Source organism: Papaver somniferum, chromosome 2 (assembly GCF_003573695.1).
Source record: "Papaver somniferum cultivar HN1 chromosome 2, ASM357369v1, whole genome shotgun sequence".
Taxonomy (NCBI): domain Eukaryota; kingdom Viridiplantae; phylum Streptophyta; class Magnoliopsida; order Ranunculales; family Papaveraceae; genus Papaver; species Papaver somniferum.
The window spans coordinates 84,938,988-84,966,707 of record NC_039359.1 but is presented as its reverse complement, the minus strand read 5'-3'; the positions used below and the strand labels follow the sequence as shown (position 1 = coordinate 84,966,707).

At 36.8% G+C, this 27,720-nt stretch overlaps 3 protein-coding genes and 1 pseudogene across 6 annotated transcripts; 3 read left to right on the top strand and 1 right to left on the bottom strand.

Annotated features, from left to right (window-relative positions):
- Positions 1–875: 875 nt before the first annotated feature.
- Positions 876–7,841, top strand: LOC113348263 (protein tesmin/TSO1-like CXC 5). Of its 2 annotated transcripts, none has more exons than XM_026591973.1 (9): positions 876–1,020; positions 1,152–1,435; positions 2,294–2,401; positions 3,164–3,341; positions 4,547–4,900; positions 5,869–5,972; positions 6,059–6,153; positions 6,655–7,080; positions 7,198–7,335. In XM_026591973.1, the coding sequence occupies exons 2-9, from the start codon at positions 1,251–1,253 to the stop codon at positions 7,218–7,220; spliced, it is 1,473 nt and encodes a 490-aa protein (XP_026447758.1). In that variant the 5' UTR covers positions 876–1,020; positions 1,152–1,250; the 3' UTR covers positions 7,221–7,335. The 2 variants fall into 2 exon arrangements, with proteins under 2 accessions (XP_026447758.1, XP_026447757.1); XM_026591972.1 differs by having other exon boundaries at positions 878–1,020; positions 7,232–7,841.
- Positions 7,842–8,572: 731 nt separating this feature from the next.
- Positions 8,573–14,721, top strand: LOC113348260 (probable plastidic glucose transporter 2). 2 transcript variants are annotated; one of them, XM_026591969.1, is made up of 15 exons: positions 8,573–8,803; positions 8,904–9,043; positions 9,273–9,390; positions 9,511–9,578; positions 9,688–9,820; positions 9,933–10,032; positions 10,144–10,256; positions 10,359–10,452; positions 10,601–10,754; positions 10,844–10,987; positions 11,074–11,147; positions 11,305–11,393; positions 12,350–12,464; positions 12,627–12,811; positions 14,497–14,721. In XM_026591969.1, the coding sequence occupies exons 2-14, from the start codon at positions 8,941–8,943 to the stop codon at positions 12,807–12,809; spliced, it is 1,488 nt and encodes a 495-aa protein (XP_026447754.1). In that variant the 5' UTR covers positions 8,573–8,803; positions 8,904–8,940; the 3' UTR covers positions 12,810–12,811; positions 14,497–14,721. The 2 variants fall into 2 exon arrangements, with proteins under 2 accessions (XP_026447754.1, XP_026447753.1); XM_026591968.1 differs by lacking the exon at positions 14,497–14,721 and having other exon boundaries at positions 12,627–13,221.
- LOC113348261 (meiotic recombination protein DMC1 homolog) lies at positions 13,132–15,967 on the bottom strand. 2 transcript variants are annotated; one of them, XM_026591970.1, is made up of 8 exons: positions 15,848–15,967; positions 15,659–15,741; positions 15,009–15,100; positions 14,827–14,910; positions 14,674–14,731; positions 14,474–14,562; positions 14,171–14,274; positions 13,132–14,082 (listed from the first exon to the last, which is right to left on the bottom strand). In XM_026591970.1, exons 1-8 carry the CDS (start codon positions 15,865–15,867, stop codon positions 13,611–13,613), a joined length of 1,002 nt encoding a protein of 333 aa, XP_026447755.1. In that variant the 5' UTR covers positions 15,868–15,967; the 3' UTR covers positions 13,132–13,610. The 2 variants fall into 2 exon arrangements, with proteins under 2 accessions (XP_026447755.1, XP_026447756.1); XM_026591971.1 differs by having other exon boundaries at positions 14,677–14,731.
- Positions 15,968–20,344: 4,377 nt separating this feature from the next.
- Positions 20,345–27,093, top strand: LOC113351533 (annotated as a pseudogene).
- The last annotated feature ends 627 nt before the right edge of the window (positions 27,094–27,720 follow it).

The following is a 27,720-nucleotide window of genomic DNA, read 5'->3' as shown; positions in this document are numbered from 1 at the left end:
TTAATTAAGGGCCTCATATTATGGGCTATCCATGGGTTGGGCCTGAGCCTAATTTCCCCCCCTTTTTTTTTTCGTGAGATAAAAATACCTAAAATTGCGTAAGATAACTTCAAATCTGGACTGTTCAGTTTTAACCACGGACAGCGGAACTTAATCTTAATCTCTGACATCCACGTATCACATCTGTACTCAATTACTGATTATTATAAACTTAACATTACTAAATCTTTTTTAGCGCCATTTTTGTTTCATCCATTTAATAATACTCCCTCCGTCCCACTTCTAAGTGACCTATTTGATTTTAGATTTTGTCCCAATGATAAGTGACTTATATCACTAAACAGTGAGATATTCCGGAATTATCCTTTTAGTTAATTATAAATAATATATGAAATATGTATAATTTGATAGGCATGTTTATATTCGTTATGTAGGTGTTTTAAAATGCTTTTCAATTGTATGAAATTTGCGAACATCCGTGGAGTATTTTGAGAGATAAACCATTTTTAAATTTCACTAGTTATTATTCATAAGGGTATAATTGTAAAAAATGATTAAAAATACTATTTTCCTTACTTGCCTTAAAAATTGTGTAAATTTCAAATAGGTCACTTAGGAGTGGGACGGAGGGAGTAATTAAATTCGAACAAATAAAAAGCAAAAATAAATAAAATAAAAAGAATTCGCCTGCCCAAACTTTTCTTCCTCCTACTAACCTTTCTCTCTCTAAAGGAAAACAAAATCACATCTGAAACCCTCCTATGAATTTGAACCGTACGATCATCTGAATATCTGACCGTCCATAAAAATACTAAAGAAAAATTTCAATTTTTCAAAATCTCATAGAGGGAGAGAGAGTATTAAAAGCTTCCTCCTTTTGTTCTCTTCTCTTCTTCTTCGCTCTCGCTGTCGCCCCTTAACCCTTTTCTTCCCATCTCTCTGAAATTCTCTTCCTTTCTTGTATAAATCAGACTTTTATCGTCTGCCCCTTAACCCCTTCTTCGAAGATTTTGAGTTTTGGTACGAATTTTGGGTCACATACATTTGTTGGAATCTGGTGTTTGTTTGTTTGATTTCGTCTGGGGATTCAGTAATGGTGATTTGAGAAGAAGATTTGATCTGGGTTTTTGCTTTTTTTTTTTGAATTTTAGGGTTTTTGAAGTTTGTGAAAGAGAAAAAGTAGTGGTTTTGGATTTGAGACCCAATTGAGGAAAGTAAATTATCTGGGTTTTTGAATTTTGAAAAGGGCGATGGAACAAATTGATGGCGGGGATTTCCCGCCGAAAAAACTAGCCAGGCAGCTGGATTTCACCAGGTTTCCTAATACACCAGCAGCAACTACGGCTTCTTGTTCTGTCGAACAACTACAACCGATTCCGAAACCACCAGTTGTTGTTGCACCACCACCACCACCTCCTCGGCCTCTACTTCCGGTGTTAGATCTCTTTCTTTGTTCTCTAAGTGTTTGATTTTTCTTTTTTCACTAAGAATTACTGTTTTGGGAGTTATTAATTAGGAAAGATTCAAATTTTATTCGATTTCTTCAGGTTATTATTAGTGAATTTGAAACAATTGGGTTCTGGGGCAGTGAGAAAATTATAGTTCGAAAAGGTTATATGATTCGTAAATCAGACTGTGAAATTGGGTCTTTTTTGAGTTGTGTGTTATAGGGTTTTTTTTCTTTTTGTTTTGAATTTGGGGACCTGGGTTTTTTAAATATTACTTTAGTTAACTAGGTGGAGTTAATTACTTGCATCTGATTTGGTCTTCAAATGCATGTAGATTGTATTGTTGTGGGTTATTAGATACTACATTTTGTTTGAAAAATTTCGTATGTACAGTGTGATATGTTCCAGTAATTGATATACTTATACCAATGGAAATTCTAGGTTAACCGAATCTCCTGTTGTAGATGTCAGTCTTTGATTGTCTTTTCGCAATACGTGTTCTGCTTATGCTTACAGTTTTGAGTGAATTTGAACAATGTCTATTTTGTATAAAGACAGTAGGTACAGAAAGATTGAATGATAGCACTATGGTTTGTTTTTAACATATATAACTTTAGGCATTTTCGCATGTATCACTTGCATATTAATTGCTGCGGAAATATCCTTGATGGTAATCGGCAACTGTATTGATATTGCTCGATACGATTTTTGTTAATAATTACTATTTGTTTTGTTTTTTTTCTTCTTATCTCACGCTCATTAATGGTTAAAAGTTGTTGTTTTTTCTTTTCTTTTCTTTTCTTTTCTTTCCCTGGTAAATCTAAAGCTCTTATATCTTATTACAGTAAACCCGATTCACCAAAATCTCGTCCACGGCCCAACCTTGAAGTAAAAGATGGCACCCCGAAGAAACAAAAGCAATGCAACTGCAAACACTCAAAATGCTTGAAGTTGTAAGTATATCTTCCATGTTACCACTCCATACGTCACTTTCAGTAGAGAAGCATTTTCGGCATTTCTGTTTCTGAAGTTCATTATGTGAATGAAGTATTACATTTTGGGATCTACGACCCTTTCTACAAGAATTTCTATTATACATTAATTTGGAAACGTGTGAAAGTTATGTGCATTTCCAGAACAATTAATAAAAGGTATACATTGGTGGAAACTATATCAATAACTCACAGTATGAGTCGGCTCTTAAGTAGGTCGAATAATGATTATAACATAACATCATTAATATTAGCAGTTATTGTCGTCCTTATACTCAATGGCGAACAAATAGTCTGAGAGATGCACCATAAAGTGTTTCCCATAATGAGCATATTGAAAGGTTATATTTTTTAGTGTGGAACACTTTTGACGAGTAAAAGGTGTATCTATGTAAGAATATATGCTCATATATCTTGTTGGATTGTGATTGTTGTGGGCATGGATATACAAAGTTACTGAAATCATCTGCGCTGAGAATTTCACTTAATTAACCAGCTTTTCGAGGGGCGTTAGAAATTTAGAAAATCGTTTTTGGTGAGGATTGCTACTTCCTAATGATACCAACCTTACTAAATTCATCTATTTGATCATCGCGTAGGGTTAATTATCTGAGTAATTTACATATAACAAATCCACAAGTCCACTGAATCAACTGTTAAAAAGTATAACCTCTTTCTACTGTTTTTGTTGATCATATCCTAACATCTACAGCTTCTTGTCAGGTATTGCGAATGCTTTGCTTCAGGAGTATATTGTGATGGCTGTAATTGTGTAAACTGCAATAACAATGTTGAGAATGAGGCTTCTAGGCAAGAAGCTGTTGAAGCTACATTAGAACGCAATCCAAACGCGTTCCGACCAAAGATTGCTAGTAGTCCCCATGGAGCTCCAAATAATAGGGTATGTAATCTTTACTAGTAATATCTGCAGCTAAGTTCAATTTTTATATTGAGAAGTGAGAACAGTGGGAATGGGAATTCTTGAAGGATAGATAGATCGATTCGCAGTAAGGATATATCAATTTTATTTGATATTAGTTGAGGATATCTGTAAAAGTATGGTTTTAGTAAAGATTTATCCCACCAGATCTGCAAGTTAGTTCTCCCCACCTTAAAAGCTTGAAATTGAGGGGAGGATGTTTTCTTTCCAGAGTTTCTTATTCTTTCACTAGAATTCAGGTATATAGAGTAGTTGTTGAGAATCAAACCTCCCTCTCTTCCTTATTCTTTACGCTGCAGGAGTACCAAGTACGTTTCCAGTTTCATGTTGTTATATAATATCCTTTTTGCCACTGCCTACAAGGATACATCTGGTGGAGTTGTTACAGTTGTAGGTAATTTGAGGAATGTTTTACATTGACTCTGGGTCATTGTTTTTAGTGTCCCCTCTCATTTAGTTTTTATTCCCTACCCCCCTTTTCTTTTTACTACAACCTCTATCCAGAACCAGAATGAGAATAATACCATCTCAAGAATCTTAATGTCGAAGCATGCAAGTATGTGCTCCCACAAATAGATTGACATGCATCATGCAGTTAACATACTTAGCCATACGTTAATGGTTTCCTAACTTAGAGTACTGCACTTTGTAAATATGGCGTATTTTTAGGTCATTTTAATGTGCTGAACTGATCACCGCTTCTTATTCTCTATATCCGGGTATATGTGGGTGCGCTATTGCAGGATATATAACTTTTAGCTACTTTATGCATGTACGGAACATTTTATGTGGGTATACAAATAGCAGAAGCATTTTAAGTTTAGTACTGAGTATTGTTTGGATAAATTCCAGCACTCAGATATACTTCAAGAGTAAGTTATCCAGAAAACTCCATTATACACTAGAATCCAGTGTGAACTTTATTGCGGCTATATGTATCTACAAATACACGTATAAACAAGTTTCTTTATGCACACATGAGTTTATGTTTTGATGCTTGGTTGTATCTTATATGTAGGAATATATATATATATACTTGTCATATGCTTCTAGTTAGAAAGCAGAGGGAGCTGTATAAATGATCCCCAGTTACTGACTGTCTTGTTACAGACTTACTTCAATCTGCTTGATTTTGATACCCAAGTGTATGTTTCGGAAAAATGTAGGAGGAAGGGGAAGTCGCACTTGTGGGTAAGCACAACAAGGGATGTCACTGCAAGAAGTCAGGGTGTCTTAAAAAGTATTGCGAATGCTTTCAAGCAAATATTTTGTGTTCAGAAAACTGCAGGTGCATGGATTGCAAGAATTTTGAAGGCAGTGAAGAGAGACGTGCTATCTTCCATGGAGATCATGCTAATTCTCTCTACATGCAGCAAGCAGCAGCTAATGCTGCCATTACCGGTGCTATTGGATCATCAGGATACGGATCCCCTCCGGTATCTAGGAAGAAAAAACAGGAACACTACTTTGGAGCAGCAGCAAAGGATCCCATTATGCACCACCTTGCCCATTTTCCCCCGGTAATTTCTGATTTATTTTAAACGAAACTCTTGCTTGTTATTTGCTGGAAATATGTACCGATTTCATTTTTGATCCGGATAATCATTTCTTTGGAGTAATGCCACACTTGCAATTTTTATAAACCACAATATTATACCTACTAAGATATATGTCTCTACTTCCGATGTGACGTTTAATGTACTTGATTTCTCAATAGTTTTAGATGTTGGTTTCAAAAGGCCAACTCAAGTATCACCGTGTTTAGTTGAAATGAAAAAGAACTCTCCCTCATTTTAAATGTCCACACATCTGATTCACACGGTCAAAATGAAAAGCTCGCCACAAGGGCAACTGAACATTTTGTAAAATCTGAAGGTTAGTTTGTTTTTTACAGAAACATTTCCAGCCGGGTTATGTCTCTAGATCATGTTTGCAGTTACATGACTAAGACTGCAGACATGACTTCCGCAGGGCCTATATCCCTTCTATCTCTTGAAGCAAGAGCAGCAGACAGCTTAAAGCTATCATAATTTTTCCACGTTTTTATGTTGGTCAGCGTTGCTATGCAATAGTTTACTATGGGTTATCTCTTTTTCAAGACACTTTTTAGAAAATGTTCCAATTTTTCAAAATGTTAGAAAACATATTGTTTTTGGCGTTAAAAATAGGCGTGTATATTAAAATACTTTAGATACTTGTAGGAGCTGGGATAAAGCTGAAATTGGAATCATGGTTTATACTTATTGACTTCTGTAGCATTGATAGATGTTGTATACCATTTTAGTTAGCTTGCGTTCATCAGCAGGGAATGCGCACATTTGTAGAATATTCTGTTGGCTAATGTTAGATTATTTTTAACTATTTTGTGATTAATGGATCTGTATTTCATACCTCCATGCATCCATCTCCAGTTCTAACGGTTTCACCTAATTTGTCAAGTAACATTATGGTTAGTTGTGTTAACAATTAACATTCTTGCTGTAAGCAGGGAAATCACCAAAGAAGTGCTGCACCATCTTCTTCCTTACATCCGTTACCTCATCCCCGGGTAGTCAATCCTGCAGTATTTGGTGGTTCAAAGTTCACTTACAGGTTGGTTTGATCCTTCTTTTTTGTATTATAAACATAAATTCTTTCTACTTTTCTAGAACTTAATTATGCCAGTGATCATGCTGAAGGTCCCTGTTAGCGGATATCGTCCAGTCGCAAGATGTGAAGCAGCTTTGCCAACTTTTGGTCGTAGTTTCAGACGAAGTTGCCAAGTCATATGCAGGTACATCAATGACTAATTTAGTTAATCTGTTGAGGATTTGTGTGCGATGGACGCATTGATTTGTTTGTATGTTTTTTTTGAGGAAGATCTTCTGTTTATGTAGACAATTTCCCCCACAAAAAACGTTTGATTGTTGTAACTTCTTAAGCTTTTTACACCATCTAAAGTTGATGGAATTTTTTCTTTGATATAAGGGGGTCGAAATAAGTTGTTAAATGGATGGGTTTATTATTTTGTAAGAAAACTCATAATATTTAGGTTGATCTACATGAGGGGGTCATCCCGAGAATCAGTCATCCCCTGGGTGGTAGTTACATATGAGTCCTGCTAGGAGGAACCTTGGTTTAGAGTGGCAAGGATGAAAAAGAGGTCTTCATATGGAAACCGTCTGTGCTTATTGGTTTGATCAGGCCAGTATCTTAATGGTTCCCAGTTTGCCACTTGCTCCCAATGATAATTCGAAATTCAAATTATGTTTAACTCTTATTTGCAATGTTACAGTTAAAAATGACAAAGATGGAAATGAAGTGCGAGCAGTGAGTGAAAATCAGAATGGGAACTCCCTAGCATCATCAAATCAAGAACGAGAAGATACCCCAAAAGAACAAGATACACAGAAACCCTTAGCTGATGACCATTTGAGAGAAAACCAAGCTGATAAAGTTATCCCAGATGATTCCGGATTAGATGGTATAGATTTGCAGAAAGAGAGGCCAATGTCTCCTGCAACGTTAGCTCTTATGTGTGATGAAAAAGATGCGATGTTCATTGCACAAGCGTCACCGGGTGGGGCTGGTCTTCAAGGTTGCAACAAACCTGTACCATATGGACAGGATATGTCAGAGGTCTACGCTGAACAAGAAAGGCTTGTTTTGACTGGATTTCGAGATTGCCTTCGAAGGATCATAACTTGTGGGAGAATAAAAGGTAACTTTCTTTACCTTGTTAATTTCTATTCTTTATTTCTAGTAAGTGAATGATGTCAAATAGTGGTAAATCCATTAAAGTTTGCCGGACTCTGAAAGTTGGTATCTCGTCTTTCAGTGAACTTCAATACTTTTGTTTGATGCATGTACAGAAGGAAAATACACTGCTTCTCCGTCTTCTTCTTCTTCTTCTGGCACCAAAACAGAAACAGGGAGTCAACCAGATTCAGTTGGCAATGGAAATTCAAGAAAGCATCCTGTCACTACTACTGTTGCTGAAGCATCTCAAACAGCAACTACTACGGTTACTGCCGCTTCTAGTAATGGTCTACCTACGAGTGTTGGACACCCCAATGAAAATGGGAATACAATAAAACAACCAAAAACTGAAACAGAGATGTAAATTAAAGATTACATAGTCTATAGAGAGGAATTATAGCCTTATAGGAAAGCATAATATCACTGCTGCATCGGCCATTTTTTAGCCTTAGTTTAAATCGGCTGTTTATTTGATGCAGTTACAAACAAAATTTTGGCCTCTATTTATTTTTAGATGATCCCATACATGTGACTGGAAATCTAGTCATAGGAGGATCCAAACAGTTGAAAATAATTCTTTCAGCTCCGTAGTGTGCAATCCGCGCACTGGAGTTGGCAGTGGCAAGTTCTTCTTTGCCCATTTTAATCACAGGTGTATTATTATCATTATTATTCGCTTAAGCGCAACAAGTGGGAATCTAAATACATGATTACCTAACTCAATTTGGTCTGGGTTTGAACTTTTAGCAAAATTACGGCCAAGGCTACATAATGCCGCCAATTTTTGCAATTGGTAAAGTGCACAGGTAAATCTCTTTGGCATGTGGTTGGTAGGTGTTTTGTAGTTTTGCAGCCCACAAATTAGGACCAACGTTCCAATGAATTTTCACAGTTTGAAATGACTACACCATGTTCTATTTCTCTGGATCTAACTCGTCTGAATCTGACTCACTCAGATTTAACTAAAATTACCTGAATTATTTAGATCTAACTCAATATGCTTGTTTTTTGAGTCATATCTGACTCAAAAATATGCAAGTCCTATATGTCATGAGTGTTTTGTTATCTGACTCAAACGGATTCGAGATAGAAGTTAGGTCCGAGTCATGTAGCGAGTCAAATCTGAAGAACAAACTTTCTGATATCTGATGCGCGTACAAATCTAGAACAAATCTGAAGAACAAATTTGGGTCAAGTCAGATGCAAACAAACATGCAGTACGATTTTGCAAAACTGAACTCTGGGGCGTCTAGTACTGGTAACCTCTTGACCGCTCAGCTGGTGGAAAAGGAGCTGGATCTTTCTTCGCGTAGCATAGAAGCTTAATCAAAGCACGTGTCCCTCCCTAATTATTGTTTTTCGGCGACGTAAGTAATACACGTGTCTGCCAGAAATTAAGTTACGAAATAAATACACGAAAAAATAGAAAAGAAAAGAAACAAAATTCTGTTTCCAGTTCTCTTCTTCTCTTTTTATGCTTCTTCTTTTCAGTCGGTTCAATTTTCACTGCTCACCACCACCATTACCAAAACCCTAAGCGTAAATTAGCTACCTGTCAGTAGTCTCCTTACACTGATTCATTACATATATAAACCATCACATCTCAGCACAAGTTAGCATAGTTACTGTATCTCCATCATTTCTCGATTTTTCTACCAATTTCAGCATGTTAAGCTAAGAAAAAGGTAAAAGTATTAAGATAACATTCCAATTTCGAGATTAATACGACATCAAATTTTGAAATTAGAAATAAATCATTTTTTTGTTGTTGTGAATTGTGAACAGAAGAAAAGGTTTCTTTTGTGGTATAATAATTTGGCACATGTGGGGTCTTCCAAATATTCGTGAAGCTTCCTCTATGTACAAGAGGATGCCTTCAAGAGAAAGAGAGCATGCCATTGTAGCTGATAATGCAGGAAATTTAGGTGGGTACCCTTTTACTGCTTCCTTTTACATAGTACTTCAGACCCTGATTATATTCTGATGTGTGAATTTTAGAATTAAATAGTTCTGGTCTTGGCTTTGTTGCAATTTAAGTTGTATAACTTGGAAACCATTGTATTGTGTGGATAAATGTGATGGATTGTAACCTAAAACTGTTTTTATTTTTGAGTATGTGTGGATTGCTGACTTGAGTTACTGCATGGGTTTTAGACATGGAATATTTGGAGAATGGTAAGGTGCAAGAAACTACAAATCCTTCTTGGAGACTTTCTTTGCCACATGTACTTGTTGCCACCATTTCTTCCTTCTTATTTGGATACCATCTTGGGTACGTAACATTTTTCCTCTCCCTATTGTAGTGGATTATCTTTATTGCAGAAGGGTTTTTGTGTGTAAGAATACCCATTTAAGGGAAGTCTATTGGATGTTTGCAACTTTTTGGATGCAGAGTTGTTAATGAAACACTAGAGAGCATTTCGTTGGATCTTGGGTTTGGAGGGAACACCCTAGCAGAAGGTATTGTTTGTGATGAATATCTTCTTGTACTCGTTCATGCATCTGGTATGGTTTTTATATATATTGGTTTCTATCTAATATTTTCGCCTCCATTTTTTGTCACATGAAGGTCTAGTTGTGAGTATTTGCTTGGGAGGTGCCTTTCTTGGATCTCTTTTCAGCGGTTCCATTGCAGATGGGGTTGGGCGACGCAGGGCTTTCCAGTTGAGTGCTTTCCCCATGATTGTTGGAGCTTCTTTGAGGTAATACAATCACTTCGAACCCCAGGCCTGCTTGAGTGCGTTTAACTTCTTCTATATTGTCATTCTTGTTAATTAATTTGATATGAAGTTTTATTTTCTGATTGTATTTTAGTGCCACGACAAAAAGCCTGGAAGGTATGCTTCTAGGAAGATTTTTAGTTGGAACTGGAATGGGTCTGGGTCCACCTGTAGCATCTCTATATGTGACAGAGGTATATGGGGTGGTCATATGTTGGGTTTTCGGCGCTGTTCATTAATATTTTCTAGGTCTTGGGGCATCTCGTAAATTTTCTGGCTAATTCTCCCTTACCTACTGTGATCAGATTTCACCTTCATTTGTGAGGGGTACCTATGGAAGCTTTATTCAGATTGCAACCTGTCTTGGATTAATGGCATCCCTTCTTATTGGAATCCCAGCTAAGGAAACTGTGGGTTGGTAAGAAAAATGAAGCAGAAGTTCCAATATTGTAAAAAAAGTATGTCCATGCAGTACATTTCCTTTAATGTTCTGTGGGTTTTCTAACCTTAGGTGATTCAGGTGGCGGGTGTGTTTTTGGTTGTCTCTCATCCCTTCATCAATGCTTGCCCTTGCTATGGAGTTCTGTGCAGAAAGCCCCTATTGGCTTTTCAAGGTCTTATGCTTTCCCTTCTTAATATGTTACCCTAAGATACACTAGTATAATAGTTCTAGAGAGTTGCACAAGCACATTCACCACGGAGGTTCTTGTGAATGTATCCTTGCATAGATGATTCCAGTAATTATTAGCTGATATCATACAGAAAGGAAGACCTGTTGAAGCTGAAGCTGAATTTGAGAAGCTCTTGGGAGAATTCCATACAAAATCTGCAATAGCAGAGGTATCAAAGTCTGACAGAGGGGACGACATGGAAACGGTCCATTTAACAGAATTACTATATGGTCGCCATTTTAAAGGTACTTGCATTTGATCTGTTCCTGACCATTCTACATGTTATCGTTATTTTTCCACATAAGTGCTTGGTTATTCACTTTTGTTTTTGCAGTTGTTTTTATTGGGTCAATCCTCTTTGCTTTACAACAGCTGTCTGGTATAAATGCTGTATTCTACTTCTCTTCAACTGTCTTTAGAGGCGCTGGAGTGCCTTCGAACCTGGCAAACATCTGCATTGGGATAGCAAATTTATCAGGTAAAAGTAGTTGTGCTGCTTAATTCATTGGCGTATCCTAGCTATATGGAGTTGTTTCGTCATTCACTTAACTTGGTACGCATCAGGGTCAATTGTTGCCATGCTGTTGATGGACAAACTCGGAAGGAAAGTGCTTCTTTTGGGAAGTTTCTTCGGAATGGTAAGTCAAGTGATAGGCCTATACCTCTGGCAACCCAAAACTTTGTTCTGGGAATGTTAACATGCAGCACTTTTTCCACATTAAGTAAAAGACGAATTTCTCCCCTATTGTTATACCTGGTTGAGTTAACTTCGGCTGATTCATTTGTTTGTATCAGGCATTTGCAATGGCACTCCAAGTTACAGCTGCAAGTTCCTATATTCCATCATCTGGAGAGCTGTATCTGTCTGTTGGTGGGATGTTATTGTAAGTAATTATTGCTAGGAAACCTTGCATACAAATTTATCAGAGCAACTGTAGAAGAGATGCTTATACACAGGACACTTAAACCTCATTTTCTTGGTTTAATTTTATCAAAATGTGATTACATTGAGAAGATTAGCTAAGATTTCATGTCAGCATGGATGCTGGTTTATTCCGCATCGATGCCGGGTAGTTTATAGCCTGTATTTTCAGTATGGATTCTTGATACAAAATCGAGGAACATTTTACTTAAGGTATCAATATCCAGTTTTAAGGTTTGATCCCTAGCAGCATCCTACCTGAAGAAAGTTGGTTTTGAAGAGGGTTTTCTGCAACTTAGAGTTTTCAATAAAAGGGATATATCATTGATCCGTTTATTTGAGTGTTTATAATCTGACACATCGCCGTGCATAAGTTTGTGATTGATTCGTCAATCAGTGAGTGGCCATTTTGGTGGATGTAGGTACATTGCGGAACCACGTTAAATCTTGTGTGTGCTCTTTCTGTTCCAATTTGGTTTCTATCTTAGTGACATTGATCATTAGTGCTATTTCGATCCCAAGAATTGAGCATATATTTAATTCCTGTTACTTACAAGTTGATTAACTCAAATTCCTCAAATGAGTTAAAGGGAAATTTAACTAAAAAGTACCGTGAAAGGCTAGCAACTAGTTTCTTAGAATATGACCTCAGTGTATTATTTATTATGAATGGAGAGCAGCAGTTATTGATGAAGTCTTTGTCAGAACGTGTTCAACATCAACCAGATTTTTAACTGTCCCTTAAAGAAAACTGCGGAAAATAAAGATAAAGAATACCTACAACAGAAAAACATGTATATGGTGAATTCAAATGGATGATCCTCAGAATACATTAAACCGCTTGGGGGTTTTGTGGTATCTTTACCGTGAGTAGAAAATCCCTTGAATTTTGATGGTAACTGTGAAGTTCTGATGCAGGTTTGTCTTTACATTTGCATCGGGGGCTGGTCCAGTTCCAGGTCTTCTCCTACCTGAAATATTTCCAGGCCGAATCAGGGCAAAAGCAATGGCTGTCTGTATGTCGGTACATTGGGTAATCGTTCGATCAAGAATTCTTTCGTTTAACTTTATTATGGTAACCTAGGATTTGATTAGTTTGTAATTCACTTCGAGCTTATGTTTGTTCTACATCAGTTGCATGAATACTAAAATCCTTATATCGGGTAGCTATTTATTTACTTTTTTGGGGTTTCAGGTGGTAAACTTTTTTGTGGGATTGCTGTTCTTGCGTTTATTGGAACAACTTGGACCACAGATCCTGTACTCGGTTTTCACTATATCTTGCCTGACTGCAGTAGTTTTTGTGAAGAAGAACGTGGTGGAAACTAAAGGAAAATCACTTCAAGAGATTGAGATAGCACTTCTTCCTCTGGACTAAAGGTATTTCTTGTTGCCGGCCTCAGTTTCTGTGGCATAATTGTATCTATTCTTCAAGATCATCCGGGCCGAGTCAGATCCAACCAACCAGGGTATAGCCCTTTGTGAAGGTTGTTGGACTGAGTATTTTTATTCCCATTGACCAAGTGTTCTTTCACCGTCGAAAAGAGTGGGAGACTAAGTTTACAGACTGCAGTCCATAAATAGAAGACTAGGCCATTTTTCATTTCTTGCTTCGTTCCAAATTCCACTCTCTACTAGCTTCCAGAATTCTAAAATTTTCAGTGGGTTTGAGGTTTCATCTTCTTCTCATGTAATTAGACTAGCCACTAACAATATGGTATTGCAAGCATAAACAAGTTCATAATTAGTCCGAGTCTGAAGATAATGAATGCAGATATGTCCTTTACCAATTCATGTTTTGTTTCCTGGCTGCATTTCTTGATCATCTGAATGAGTTATATCCAGGTTTCTTGCCTAATTTTATATCCAGATTTCAGTTTATTGGTTATTCAATTCATTTGAACCTGGCTGATTTCTAAAGGAACATATCCTACCATATTTTGAATTTAATTCAACTAGTTTCAATCAAAATTGATGAAAACAATTTATCTGTTTAGAGAATGGAAAATTAGGATTTGGGAAAACGATTTTATTATTTATTGTGCTTGAATTACAAAGAGGACCAAAGCCTATTACAACTTCACATAATCAGATCTTTCCCATTTCTCCTCTTCCTCATCCTCTGTTGGTACTGGGACCAGTGTTGCTGCTGCTACTTGTGCTGATAAAATCTGTGCTACTAGTTCTTCAATCTCTTTCTTCTCCTTGGCTCGTTTCTCTGCCTCCTCTTGAAGTCGCTCCTTGGTTTCGATATACAAATCTGGATGCAACAAAGTCTAGGTCCTTGCCGCTGCATTCTTGCAGTACTTGTATCTTCATTGGTTTGTTTGTCATTTGCTTTGAATATGTTCCGCTGCCCTTTGCTGATATCTTTCCCCCTTCTTCTACTACCACCACATAGTCCACTAGTTAGGTATATTGTTGCTTCATTATAGAACTTGTCAATGTTAAAGCTGTCCCTTAACTCTTTCCCAGCAAATATGAACTTCTGCTGCTGTATAGGAAAAGTTTCTTTCTCTTCTATCTTTCTCTTGAGGTCAGAAACTGTGTCATCAGTCTTCACACGGAAACACAGCGTCTTCCCAGCTAAGGTTTTCACAAAGATCTGTTTTGGAACACAGTGTGTATGAGCAAGCTGAGTTTGGCCTGATCTGCAGCATATAAGCAATTGATGGTTGAGTTTACAAACTCATATGGGAATAGAAGATATGACCCAGTTCATCAGTAACATGTTCTTACCTGAACTCTCCAACAGCTTCTGTAACACAAGATGGTTTGGCATTACCGCCTAAAAGTTCATCCAGGGCTGAGCTTCCACTAGTGAGTTTAACAATCTCTTTCTTCTGTAAACAAACACAAAATACCAACAGTTCAGTATCAATTGATAAAATTTGACCCAAAAGGATTTCATCCAGTCATGTAACCGAAATTATGAGCAAGACAAGAATGAACTGATCCGATATTCAGAACTGAACAAAAGGAAAGTTACACAATCATTGATTCCATGTTCTGGAGTAATCTAGGTATGATTTGAGTACTTACAACTATGTTTTCTGCTGTTTCAGGGACTGTGTGCACTCCTGCATCTTGAAGCTTCTTAATATCTCCAGCATTGATTCCTTGAGCTATTACTGCAAGTATTGAGAGTCAATTGTGTACCTTAGAATAATGTAATGACTCCTTAAGAACATAGAAATGAACTAATTAAAAACTGAACATAAAAATGTTAAGGATTATATTACCACCTAAATGTTCATCTAGGACAGAGCTTCCACTAGTGATTTTAACAATCTCTTCCTTCTGTTAACAATAAAAAATGTCAACATTTCAGTATCAATTGATAAAACTAGGTATGATTATTATCAGTTAAGTCACACAAAAATTTGACTACTTACAGCCAATTTTTCTGCTGCTTCACAGACGGAATCAAAGATTTTATCAACTTTATCTTCAGATAATCCTTTAACACCAGTGAAATCCTAAAAATAAAAGGACAACATCAACAAAAAATTTGATAATACCACGACATTCTCAAGAACTCGGGAGTCAGGATCTAAATATCAGCAAGTGAGTTTACCTTTTTAGCACGCATCATGAACTGGTTCCAATTGCACAGTCCTGCATCTTGAAGCTTCTTAATATCTCCAGCGTTGATTCCTTGAGCGATTACTGCAAGGATTAAGACAATAGAATTTGAAAATCGATGAAAAAATAAAGTATCTGAGAATCTGAACGGATTTACAAAATTCAAGCGAGATTTTACATCTGAATCTGATTAATTTACTTTTACACTGAAATCAAATTGAAACGCCGGCGAAATCCCGTTGAAACCGTACTAAGATGAACTAACTACGGTGAGAAACATAGATCTGGTTTATATCAACGAAGAAATCAAAACTCTACTTACATAACACTAAATCGCTATCAGTGAATGGAAAAACCAGATTCAAACACAAAAACAACGAAATCGCAAAAGATTGAACTCTAAATTCCTGACTCAGAGGCCGATCCAAAAAAAAATTCGACTCAGAGATGAATCATAAATCTAGCTTGTATCATCGAAGAAATCAAAACTACACTTATAAAATTAAATCGAATCTACCTGTAGATCGACAAACCAGATCAAAACAAAAAAATCAACGAAATCAAGATGAGCTGTTACTACTAAACTCCGACTCAGAGGCCGATCCAAAAAAAAAATCTGTCTCAGAGATGATGAGTCTTTACATTTTTCAATAGCTTCGAACGAACATCCTTCATCTTCCATATCATCTCTCTCGATGAGCTGTAACTGACCGTTTCCATCAGATCTACAATTCAACAAACACAAAAATTCACAAATTAGGTTTTACACATATACACCATTAAAGATTGAAAGCAGAAAACATCAAAAACAGAAAATCGATGAAGAAATACTTTAGAAAGAAGATCTTCATGTTAAGAAACTCGGTGAACTCTGACTTTTTGGCGGGATTTTTTTTGAGAAACAAAGATTTTGGAAAATTTGAATTTCAAATTTAAATTTCAGAATACGTGGAATGAGATTTTGTTCCCCGAGTCCCCGACTTCTTTGGGTATATACAGGTGGAGAGGTGACTAGGTGAGGTGGTTTTGTTGCGTGGGTCCCGTAGTGATATCAGCTTTTCTAATTTTTAGAACCGGAAACAGTAAATGGTATTGTCCCATTTCTAGAACCGGCAACAGTAAATGGTACTCTCCGGTAACAGCCGTTCTTGAAGAATAATTTTATCATTTGTACATTAAGAGTCCGTTCAGTTGGGAGAATTAGAATCCTAGGAATTCAATTATGGGGTAATACAATTCCTGGAATTGGATTCCAAGGAATTTGATTCCCATCCAAAAAATTCATGTTTGGTTGAGGTAATTCAATTACATTTGTTAATCCAATTCCATTGCATCATTGGACCAATGCAATTGAAATCTATCATTTTGGAGGGAATTGGATTCTTAGGAATTAAAATTCTCAATTACATATAGTTCATTTGCCCCATTCAGTTCAAGGAATTGGGCGCATTCCCTAGGAATTGGATTCCTAGACTTCCAATTCTCCCAACCGAACAGGCTCTAAAATTGTTGACAACACTTAAATGAGTTTGATTTGAATTCATGTATGTCATTTTATTATCGGTCGTGTTCCTTGGAATTTTAGGTTACATAATTTCCTGTCTCAATTCTTTGATCGTGTTATAAATTTTGAGCTTGAAAAGAGAATTTTAGGTTGCTCAAATCTTGGGTCATGATATATATTTTCTACCACATTGATCAGTTTTGAGTCACAATAATAACATATTATACATGAGGTATCTGGTCCAACATCCTTTTTCCTTCGAAAAACTGTCGCTCTACATAACAATTTTCTTAAAGAAATTATCCTAGATTTTCTCTATTCTAATTTTTCTCCATTATCTTCCTCTATAATCAAGATTTACACGGTTTTGGATTTGAAATTTCAGATCCACCGAGCAAATCTAGGAACATTAGTTTGTTTTTTTTGTTTTGAATAAAAATGTTATGTTTTTGCAATATTTTGTTTAAATTTTTGTCTTTTTCTTGTTTATAGAGAAGAAGTAACAACTTCTGTACCAGACGCAGGCACAGCAGAAGAAGAAGCAGGTGCTGAATCAATATGTGCATCATTCTCAGCAGTATGTGCTGTGTGTTGTACATCATCCAAGAAGACTGACGGACTATGAGAACTAGTCTATGGAGGTGGAGAGTCAACAGGCGAGAGAGTAGCAGCGAAAGAAGAACCACCAGATACATGTGCATTATTGAAGTCAGCTGTAAAATGATCGTCAGACAAAGTTCTAGTAACTGAATCACTGACTGCATCAGAATATAGTGAGTGCAGTTTCAGAAGCTCATCATTGTCTGCCAACGGGAAAGTATCTTCAATAAAATGTACGTCTCGAGACTGAAAGTAATGACCTGTGTCGAGATCAAATAGATGCCAGGCCTTCTTTCCAAATGGATAGCCGAGAAATATGCAACGACGACTGCGACTGTCAAATTTATCACCAGGAGTAAGGTTTTTTGCGTAACAGAGACATCCAAAAACCCTGAGAGAGTGAATAGGTGGAGCCGAACCATAAAGAAGATCATAAGGCGTCTTGAAGTGAAGAACACGAGAAGGGGTTCGATTAATTAAGTATGCAGCAGTAAGAACACATTCTCCCCAAAAGTCGATTAGTAAGGATGCTTGAAAACGTAGCGCACGAGCAACATTGAGAATGTGACGATGCTTTCTTTCCACCCTAGCATTTTGCTGTGGTGTCTTGACGACAGAGGTTTGATGAATAATGCCATTGTTTCGAAAATAAGGAACAAGACCTTTGAACTCAGTTCCATTATCACTACGTAAAGTCTTAACCTTTCTAGTAAACTGTGTTTCAACTAGTGCGAAGAAGTTTGTTAACAAGGTAGGTACCTCATCTTTGGTTTTCATCAAATACACCCAAACACATCTAGAAAAATCATCAACAATGGTTAAAAAATATCTTGAGTTACAGGCACGATTTGGATGATAAGGCCCCCAAACGTCGCAATGAATTAACTCAAATAAATCAACTGCCCTACTATTACTCAATGGAAACGAAGTACGAGTTTGCTTGGCTCTATGACAGATATCGCAAGCATGAAAATCTAACTGACTATAAACACAACCAATCTGAGGTAGAAACTTCAAGGCCTGGATAGACGGATGACCAAGCCGTTTGTGCCATAAATCTGTTGCAGTCTTCTCTAACACAACGTTGACACGAGCTGGTTTCCCCATCAAGCAATACAACCCATCCATGAGCTTACCCATACCAATCCTCGTCCTCAAAGTATGGTCCTGTATAACACATTCAAAGTTAGTGAATTGAACACTTATATTATTCTTCGGTGCATGAGTAGCATGGGATGAAGATAAAAGTTGAGAAACTGAAAGAAGATTGCATGTGAATTGAGGAACAAACAGCACATTGTGCAATATGAGAAAATCATTTATCTGCACAATGCCAATTTTGGTTGCTTGTATGCTGACACCATTAGGCAGGCCAACCTGAAGAGGACTAATATTATTACAGGATGCAAACACAGTGTCATCACAACAAACATGATTGGAAGCTCCTGTGTCAACAATCCATATTTGACCACGCTTACCAGAGAGACGAACATGATTTGGAGTTGGCATCTCACCAACGACAGCGTTTGCCTTAGCTGCTGGTTGAGTACGTTGAACTGGTGACTCGGTTTTGAGATAAACAGCAGGTGGACGTCTGGGCTGGCGACCATCTGGATACCCATGCTTCTCCCAACATCGATCCTCAAGATGTCCATTATGACCACAATAGGTGCACTTCAACGGAGTTTTGACAGCTCCTGATTTCGATCCTTGTGGCTTATTGCCGTGAGCAAGAAAAGCCATTGGAGAAACGATATCCTCCTTCGGCTGAGTATAAGATCGAACCTCTTCCTCTTGAATGAGACGAGAATACACAGTGTGCAGAGACGGAAGTGGTTCGGTGCCCAAAATACTAGAACGAACATTAGCATAATAGGGTATAAGACCCATTAAAAATTCGCGTACCTGATCATTGTTACGTCGAGTACGTAGAGTGAGATTAAGATCACAGGTACAACCGGAGCACTTACACGAAGGTAAAGCATCAAAGTCATTGATGTCATCCCAGAGTTTCTTCAACCTCCCATAATAGTCTTGAATAGACTCTCCATCTTTTTGTTTGCAACTGGCGACATCAGATTTAAGTTGAAATATTTTTATTCCATTCCCAAGAGAAAAACGAAGCCTGATATCTTCCCATAAATAAAAGGCGGTGTCACGATAAGAAATTGAGGATCGAAGAACTGGATCAATGGTGTTAAAAATCCAGGCAACGATCATGTAGTTTATAGTCCACCAGTCATCCAGGTCAGAAGAATCATCAGAAGGTTTCGAGAGGTTACCGTTAATGGAACCCAGCTTGCGTTTCGCACCCAAAGAAATACGAAACCCTTTAGCCCATTCTTCATAGTTTGATCCTTTGAGAACTACATGTGTGATGATAGTTCTTGGTCCATCATTAGAAGCTAGAGTATATATAGAAGACTGTTTGTTTGGTGAAGAGGAAGTTGAAGTTAAAATACTAGACATTGTTACCGGACTCACGATACCATGAAGGTTTCTATAACCTAAGACAAGACGAGATAACTTGAAGAACAAAACGAGAGATGATTCAATTGTGTTTTCATTGATAACAAAGACTCCTATATATAGGAGTTAGGGTTACAACCAATATTCTAAATACACTCTAAAAGAGGTGAATATCTTCTTAAGACAAGTAAGTGAATATATGCAAATATACAAGAATATACCCAATACAAGAATATACCCAATATTGTTTGATTTCAATAAATATTATCTATGGCTACTACATGACCTTTTTTATTTCATTATCCTTATACAACGGTTTATCATAGTCCTTGGGGTTTTGTAATGGGAATTGTTACAGCAGATTTTTTCTTCCAGTCTTGCTTCAACAATCTCATCCATCTAGATTAGTGGAAGTAAGAATAGAGAAGATGTTGTATGTTGGACAAAATCTTTTTTGGTTATTCGTGTGAAAGATTATTCAAGATTTTGATACAACTTATTCTCCGATGGATGAAACAATGATATGTGGTTTGAAATTTCAATAGAAGAACAATCTTAATCTTACAAATGAGATAATTAGGGGTCATGCAATCAATGGTCAACAAGATGACTTGGGGAATGGTCATGATATTCTTTAGAGCATCATATTTCTCACTTATAGGATCATAACCTCTGTTAATCTCTTCCATACTATTTGGTTTTATGTAATCCCAAACAATGTAAATTACATTACACAGTTATTATGTCACTATGTAATGTATAATGATGAAATAGGAGGATGTGTTTATCTACTACCACTTCTATGTAATCCTTCAAACCTCAATTTGAATGAGGTTAGTCTACTAATAAAACTTAGGGTGTCTTTCAAGCCCGTCATTCCTTCAAAAAAAAAAAAAAAAAAAAAAAAAAACATATATGTGAATATTTAATTTCACTTCATATCATGGTATATTGATAAAACATAACTTATACATTTCTACCTCAGGGTATATTGTAAATTCGTCATTGATTGTCTTTCTCATATTGTAAGCATGATTCTCCAAAGCATTCTTTGACTCTTTTTGCTTGTGTTCTTCATCTTATGTGTTGTATTTTTCAGCTTCTAGCATCATCTTCTTAATCTCCTCCTTCGACAACCTTCCCATGTCATTAGTGATTGTAATCTTGTTCTTCTGCCATGTATTTTTATCCCCATTCACTAAGTCTTCTTTCACCGTCCAAAAGAGTGGGAGACTAAGTTTACAGACTGCAGTCCATAGATAGAAGACTCGGCAAGTTGGGCACAACATGTAAGTTGGGCACAACATGTATCAGTGATAATTAACTCTCAATTATCACCATTTTTCATTTCTTGCTTCATTCTTAATTCCACTATCTACTTGTTTTCCAGAATTCTAAATTTTTCAGTGGGTTTCAGGTTTCATGTTCTTCTCATGTAACTACACTAGTCACTAACAATATGGTATTAAGAGCGCATGAACATTAAAGGCGAGCCGCGAAGAAGTGGAAATCGTTTTCGGCAAAACTGATATTAGAGCTTACAAGGAGAAACATCAATCGTAGTAATAATCATAAACAAGTTCATAATTATTCTGAGTTTGAAGATATATCCTTTACCAATTGATGTCTTATTTTTCTGTGATTTTTGCTGCATTTCTTGAGTTTTTGATCATCTGAATGAGTTATGTCCATTGGTTTCTTGCCTAATTTTATATCCAAGATTTCAGTTTATCGGTTATTGAATTCTTTTGCACTTGGCTAATTGTCCCCAATTATCAGATGCGGAAATTATCAAAGAAAGGTTCGCTAAGTTGTTATTAGGGGAAGATATATATGTACGGTGGTGGAAAAGGAGTTTCGTCAGCTTTGGCTTTATTGAGTGCGATTACCAATCTAGCAGCTAAACAAACTGTTACACCAGATTCCGATTGTGCATATTCAATTGTAGGCACTTCCTTTTGTCATTAAAAGATGTGGTTTCTGGTTAATGAATGAACAATTAGGATACACGAAAGTAATTTTATTCTTTACTGTGTTTGACGTCAGAAGACCCAGTTCCAGAATTTAGGATTTATTTTCATTTCTAAGTTTTTGGACCTGATGCAGCTTCTATATTTGCCGAGCAATACCGGTTAGAGAAAGTAAGGTGGAGAAAACAAATTGAGTGGGATAACATTTTCGAATTCGTACCTTCTCAGCAGACATCCAAAGAAGGTGTAAACATGGAGGTAACTTATATTCAATCTTTAGATCCAGTTATTCTCATAAACTACAAGAGTTTGATCCATATGACCATCTACTGAAGGTACCATATGCTTAATTTTATATATGCATAATATTGACAAGGCAAAGAACCGATTTGCACATGAATATTCCAGCTCTTCGTAAGCTTGACGCCATGCTGCTTGTAAGGAGCCCAATTAATACCATTTTTTTCCCCAAATTGTTCTCATATATATAATGTAGCATCTTATGATCAGAATAAATTCTGGTATGTCTCTAGGGACACCGATGATGCTGAGAAAAGAAAGGATGATAAGTGGTGGTTACAACGGTAAAAGTATCGCCAGAAGGGTTTTCTGAGGTATCAAAAAAATGGCTTCTTTTCCAGAAGGAATCAGTGAATCAAATGCTCAAAGTAGCATTGGATATACATGCTCAAGTTCTTTCGCAAATGGAAGTTGAAGAGGACTATATAGTTTCTCTTCCAAAGGTAAGAAAATTTTGTACTATGCCGGTTCCCATATAACTCTTGATTAGACTTCACTTTTGTATGTTTTAATGGAGTTTCTAATGGCAACTGCAAGATGAAACTTAGCTTATATAAAGAGAACTCTCTTTATTGATGTTTAGAAAATCTCTCAAAACTAAACACAAGCTCTAATCTTGCTCCTATGATCAAACACAACTTTGGTGATCATATATATATAGAACTATGAATTCCTTTTCCTATTCCTATTACCTTATTACATGTCTTTCCTTTTCTTAGAACTAGATGACTTCTAATTCCCTTAGGATTACATCAGTTTCCTAATCTTGTCCTAACCAGCTTGTTAGTGACTTCTATGTTGAAGTTTAACCAACATTCTCCCTGTTAAGCTTCAACCTTACCCGTGACATATCTTGTACTCCAATCAATTGTCTCATTTCTTCAAACTTGATCCGAGCTAATGCCTTTGTCAATATATCTGCTTTCTGCTCAGTTCCTGGTATGTGTTCAACGTTGATGATCTCCTTCTCGATACATTCTCGTATGAAATGATACCTTTTGTGAATGTGTTTCGTCTTCCCATGAAACACTGGATTTTTAGTGAGTGCAATTGCAGACTTATTATCAATCTTGATGAGAACTTTTTCAGGTTCTCTTCCTTTGATTTCACCCAACAGTTCTTGAAGCCATATTGATTGTTTAGCTGCTTCTGTTGCAGACATAAACTCAGCTTCATAGGATGAGAGGGCTACAGTGTCTTGCTTCTGTGAACACCATGTCATAAGTGCTTCTCCTAGATAAAATATATGACTATTTGTACCTTTTCCATCATCTTGGTCAATATTATGACTGCTGTCACTATACCCAACAATTCCTTTTGATCCTCCTCGACCATACTTCAATCCACAGCTGATTGTTCCTCTTAGATATCTCAATATCTGCTTTATTACATCACCATGAGACTTGCGTGGAATCTGCATATAACGGCTTGCTACTCCCACAGAGAAAGCCAAATCTGGTCTTGTGTGTAATAAGTATCTTAGGCATCCAACATTTCTTCTATAACTCGTTGAATCAATCTCTGCTTCTTCTTGTGCCTTTGAAACTTTAAGTCCAAACTCCATTGGTATCTTAGTTGGATTACAAGTTTCAAGTCCTGCTTCTTTCAGAATTCTCCTTGCATAAGCTTCTTGTTTAATCTGAATCCCATCTACTCCTTGATGGACTTCTATGCCAAGGTAATAAGTGAGTTTTCCGAGGTCTGACATCTCAAACTTTGATGACATTTCTCTCTTGAACTCATTGATCACCTTAAGGGAGTTGTCAGTCAAAAATAGATCATCTACATAGACAGCAATCACAAGAAGCGTTCCCTTTTCTTCTCTTCTGTATACTGATGTTTCTTTAGAGCACTTAACAAATCTGATTTCTCTTAAGATTTGATCTAACTTTGTATTCCAGGCTCGAGGAGCTTGTCTTAGACCATATAGAGCTTTTGATAACTTATAAACCTTATGCTCTTGTCCTTTTACTTCAAAACCTTCTGGTTGTTCAACATACACATCTTCTCGCAATTCACCATGTAAGAATGCTGTCTTAACGTCTAAGTGGTGAATTTCCCATGAGTTTGATGCAGCTTCTGCTATTAAAAGACGAATTGTCTCTAGTCTAGCAACTGGTGCGAAAACTTCATCAAAGTCTATGCCTGATTCTTGAACGTATCCCTTAGCTACAAGTCTTGCCTTATATTTGTTGACAGTACCATCAGCATTCCGTTTTATTTTGAAGATCCACTTAAGACCAATCACTTTTACCCCACCTGGCTTATCAACTAGAAACCAAGTCTTGTTTCTGTTGATTGAAATAATTTCTTCTCTACATGCTTGTGTCCATTTAGTCGAGACCTTTGCTTCCTGAAAATTCCTTGGTTCATCATTAACAGAAAGTAGCATAATCTCACATTCTTCTGCAGCTTGAAGAACATAATCCTCCAGATACTGTGGCTTTTGTATCTGTCTTTTTGATTTTCGCAGTGGAATGGGTTGAGTTATTTCATCGATCTCCTCCTCGTCTTCTTCTTCTTCTTCTACTTATTCGTTATTCTCAGTGTTTTCATTATTCTCTTCTTCTTCTTGATTAACATCATTGTTTCCATTGGTATTGATGATTATGGGTCCTTCGCCTTCATCAATTACTTGACCCCATCTCATGTGAAATATTCCTGGATCCCTACTTGGTCCATCATTAGTTTCTTTCCAGTTCCAGTTTGCTTTTTCATCGAATACCACATCTCGACTCACTATTACTCTTTTCGTTGTTGGATTGAATAATCTGTAAGCTTTGGATCCAGGCTCAATTCCTAGATTCACAAGAGTCTGAGATCGATCATCTAGTTTCTTAAGAGTTGCAGAATCAACTTTTGTGTATGCTTTGCAACCAAACACTCTTAAATGATATGTTTGGTTTTCTCTTTCGCAAGCTTTCATATGGAGTCATGTCTTTCAGAGCTTTCGTAGGTATCCTGTTTATTAGGTATGTGGAGTGTCGTACAGCTTCTCCCCATAGATAATTAGGTACCTGCATAGCCTTTAAAGAACTTATTGTCATCTCCATTAGAGTCATGTTCTCCTCTCCACCACTCCGTTTTGTTGTGGTAGCCCTCGAACCATCTTGTTCTGAGACATAGTTTTTAAGGTTCTGAAACTTATGTGTCCTAACCTTGCGCGCCACTTCCATGTCTGATCTTCCAGTCTCATATTCAGATACAATGTCCTTCCAATCATGAGACTTATCTTGTAGAGTCTATTCTGTGAGAGTGAGACTCTAACTAAAAGTCTTCCACTTGGGTCATGAACTGTTAGATAATCTTGTCGCATTCTAACATCACATCCAACTTCTGTAGGTTGTCCTAAACTTAGAACGTTGCTTTGTAAGTTTGGGATGAAGTAGATGTTTGTGACAAGCTTCTGTTCTCCGGTATTGCTCTGAAATAGAATTGATCCTTTCCCTTCAATTTCTACAGAAGATCCATCCCCAAACTTCACTTGTCCTTTGATTTTCTCATTGAGTTCAGAAAAGTAGTGTCTCTTACCAGTCATGTGATTGCTGGCTTCATTATCTAAATACCAGATTCCTTCTTCTCCATCCTTTGATTCTTAGTTCTTTGGTATTAGTTTCCCTTCGTTTAAGAATACAACTTCGTGCATGGAAAGAGCTGTATCTGCTTCCCTTGTTTCATTCTTTTTTGTTTCTTCCATCTTTTGTATTCTTTCAGGGTATACAGAGGAGAAGTGTCCTGGTTTATCACATCTGTAACAAATAATGTTTGATCTATCCTTCTCTTCTTTTCCTTGGTTTTGATCATTCTGACTTGTTGTTATATCTTGTGAGTTAAACCTTCCTCCCATTCCTCGTCCTTTGTTTACTCTACCACCTCTTCCACGACCTCTTCCTCTTGTCGCAGAGTTTTGTTGGTAAGAGTTCGTGTACAAGAGTTCTCCTTGAGTTTCTCCATTGTTTTCTTCATCAAGGATTCTCTCTTCATATGTTTTCAATCTTCCAATTATATCTTCATATCTAGTCTTCTTTAAATCTAAGACTTGTTCGAGAGAAGCTATGATATGAATATACTTGGATCTTGGTAAACTATTGAGAAACTTCTTTACCAGTTTATCTTCATCAATGGATTGTCCAAGTGACGCAACTTTTGAGGCTATCTCTGATAGATTTCCTGCAAAGCTATCAATAGTATCAGTTTCTTTAATCTTCATTCTTTCAAATTCAGACATTAAGGTTCGCAGACGGGCTTCTTTAACTCGATCAGCTCCGAGTTTACGTGCCTTTATTGCATCCCAAATTTTCTTTGAAGTTTCCTGTTCACCAACTTGTAGAACAAGACATTCTGGTATTGCTTGAAAGAGTAATCCAATGGCAACATTGTTTTTGTCTGGGTCCAATGTACCAGGATCAATTGTTTCCCAAACTTTGTAGATTTTCATCAGTACCTTCATTCTCATGGCCCATACTGTGTAGTTTGTGGCGTTGAGGATTGGAACTTGTATTGATGGTGGCGTGAACTGTTTTGCACCCACAATGGTGGTTTCGTTTTCCATGGCTCAGAAAACAAGCTCTGATACCAATTAATGGAAACTGCAAGATGAAACTTAGCTTATATAAATACAACTCTCTTTATTGATGTTTAGAAAATCTCTCAAAACTAAACACAAGCTCTAATATTGCTCATATGATGGTGCGCTCGTCTCCCATGGCTCGGTGTAGACAATCTCTGATACCAATTAATGGAAACTGCAAGATGAAACTTAGCTTATATAAAGACAACTCTCTTTATTGATGTTTAGAAAATCTCTCAAAACTAAACACAAGCTCTAATCTTGCTCCTATGATCAACCAAAACTTTGGTGAGCATATATATATATAGAACTATGAATTACTTTTCCTAGTCCTATTACCTTATTACATGTCTTTCCTTTTCTTAGAACTAGATGACTTCTAATTCCCTTAGGATTACATCAATTTCCTAATCTTGTCCTAACCAACTTGTTAGTGACTTCTATGTTGAAGTTTAACCAACAGTTTCTTTGTTCGAATTTTTAGTAGAATGGAAGAGCAAGTCTTGGTGATTCAGTTTATCGGAGTATTACTGAGGATTATTTCGATTCCGACGAATTCTTATCTATACTAGACTTATCGATGAAACACAAGATTTTAGACTTAAAGAACAAGATAGAGGCCTCCGTCACAATTTGGAAAATCATCATCGTCACATGTTTCTAGGTATTTTGGAACAACATTATCTCCTTCTCTAACCATTGACCATCGTCGTAGTATATCCTCTTACAACAAGAACCCATGTCTTAACGTCAGGAGCTTGTAAATAGAAATTTTCCACCATAAGTAATTTGTGCCATCGAAGGATGGAGATTCGTTAATTGAGACCGCTTCAAACACAAACTTATTAAGTATACCAGTGTTTCCCTACTCTGGTACCGATTGAAAACACAGGGGTACCAAGTACACCGCCAACTTATCCGTTCGACAACCTGTATGGACAATACTTAACACAATAGCAAGTAGACCAACTGAATGATCCTTGACAATATGTATATAGAGTTTATATCCCAACCTCTACTCGATCAGTATGTATATAAACGTAGAGTCCGTGAACCTGATTGTTAAGAAGAGTACTTGGACGATCCCAAAAATCAATATTCAAGATCAATCTAGACGTATCCAAATAATCCAATAAGAATTCTGCCAAGTAATTAAACTTGTTATTGAAAAAGAGGGGGGTCTAACAACCACACCCAATATTTCGTTTAGGAAATCTGTATGGACCAATTCCAATATATTTCTGAGAGAATCAACTAGACAGTCAGACTCAATCAAGGAAAATACATCCAA

What these genes read in the sequence shown, in the direction of transcription:
- LOC113348263 (XM_026591972.1), top strand. Translation starts at nt 1,251, where the DNA reads ATGGAACAAATTGATGGCGGGGATTTCCCGCCGAAAAAACTAGCCAGG. An exon ending in GGTTCAAAGTTCACTTACAG is followed by an intron (nt 5,973 to 6,058) that starts GTTGGTTTGATC and finishes ATCATGCTGAAG; the next exon opens with GTCCCTGTTAGCGGATATCG. An exon ending in AACTTGTGGGAGAATAAAAG is followed by an intron (nt 7,081 to 7,231) that starts GTAACTTTCTTT and finishes ATGCATGTACAG; the next exon opens with AAGGAAAATACACTGCTTCT.
- LOC113348260 (XM_026591969.1), top strand. Translation starts at nt 8,941, where the DNA reads ATGTGGGGTCTTCCAAATATTCGTGAAGCTTCCTCTATGTACAAGAGG. An exon ending in TTATTTGGATACCATCTTGG is followed by an intron (nt 9,391 to 9,510) that starts GTACGTAACATT and finishes TTTTGGATGCAG; the next exon opens with AGTTGTTAATGAAACACTAG. An exon ending in ATATGGTCGCCATTTTAAAG is followed by an intron (nt 10,755 to 10,843) that starts GTACTTGCATTT and finishes TTGTTTTTGCAG; the next exon opens with TTGTTTTTATTGGGTCAATC.
- LOC113348261 (XM_026591970.1), bottom strand. Translation starts at nt 15,867, where the DNA reads ATGAAGATCTTCTTTCTAAA. An exon ending in TCATGATGCGTGCTAAAAAG is followed by an intron (nt 14,911 to 15,008) that starts GTAAACTCACTT and finishes TTTTATTTTTAG; the next exon opens with GATTTCACTGGTGTTAAAGG. An exon ending in GAAGCTGTTGGAGAGTTCAG is followed by an intron (nt 14,083 to 14,170) that starts GTAAGAACATGT and finishes TATATGCTGCAG; the next exon opens with ATCAGGCCAAACTCAGCTTG.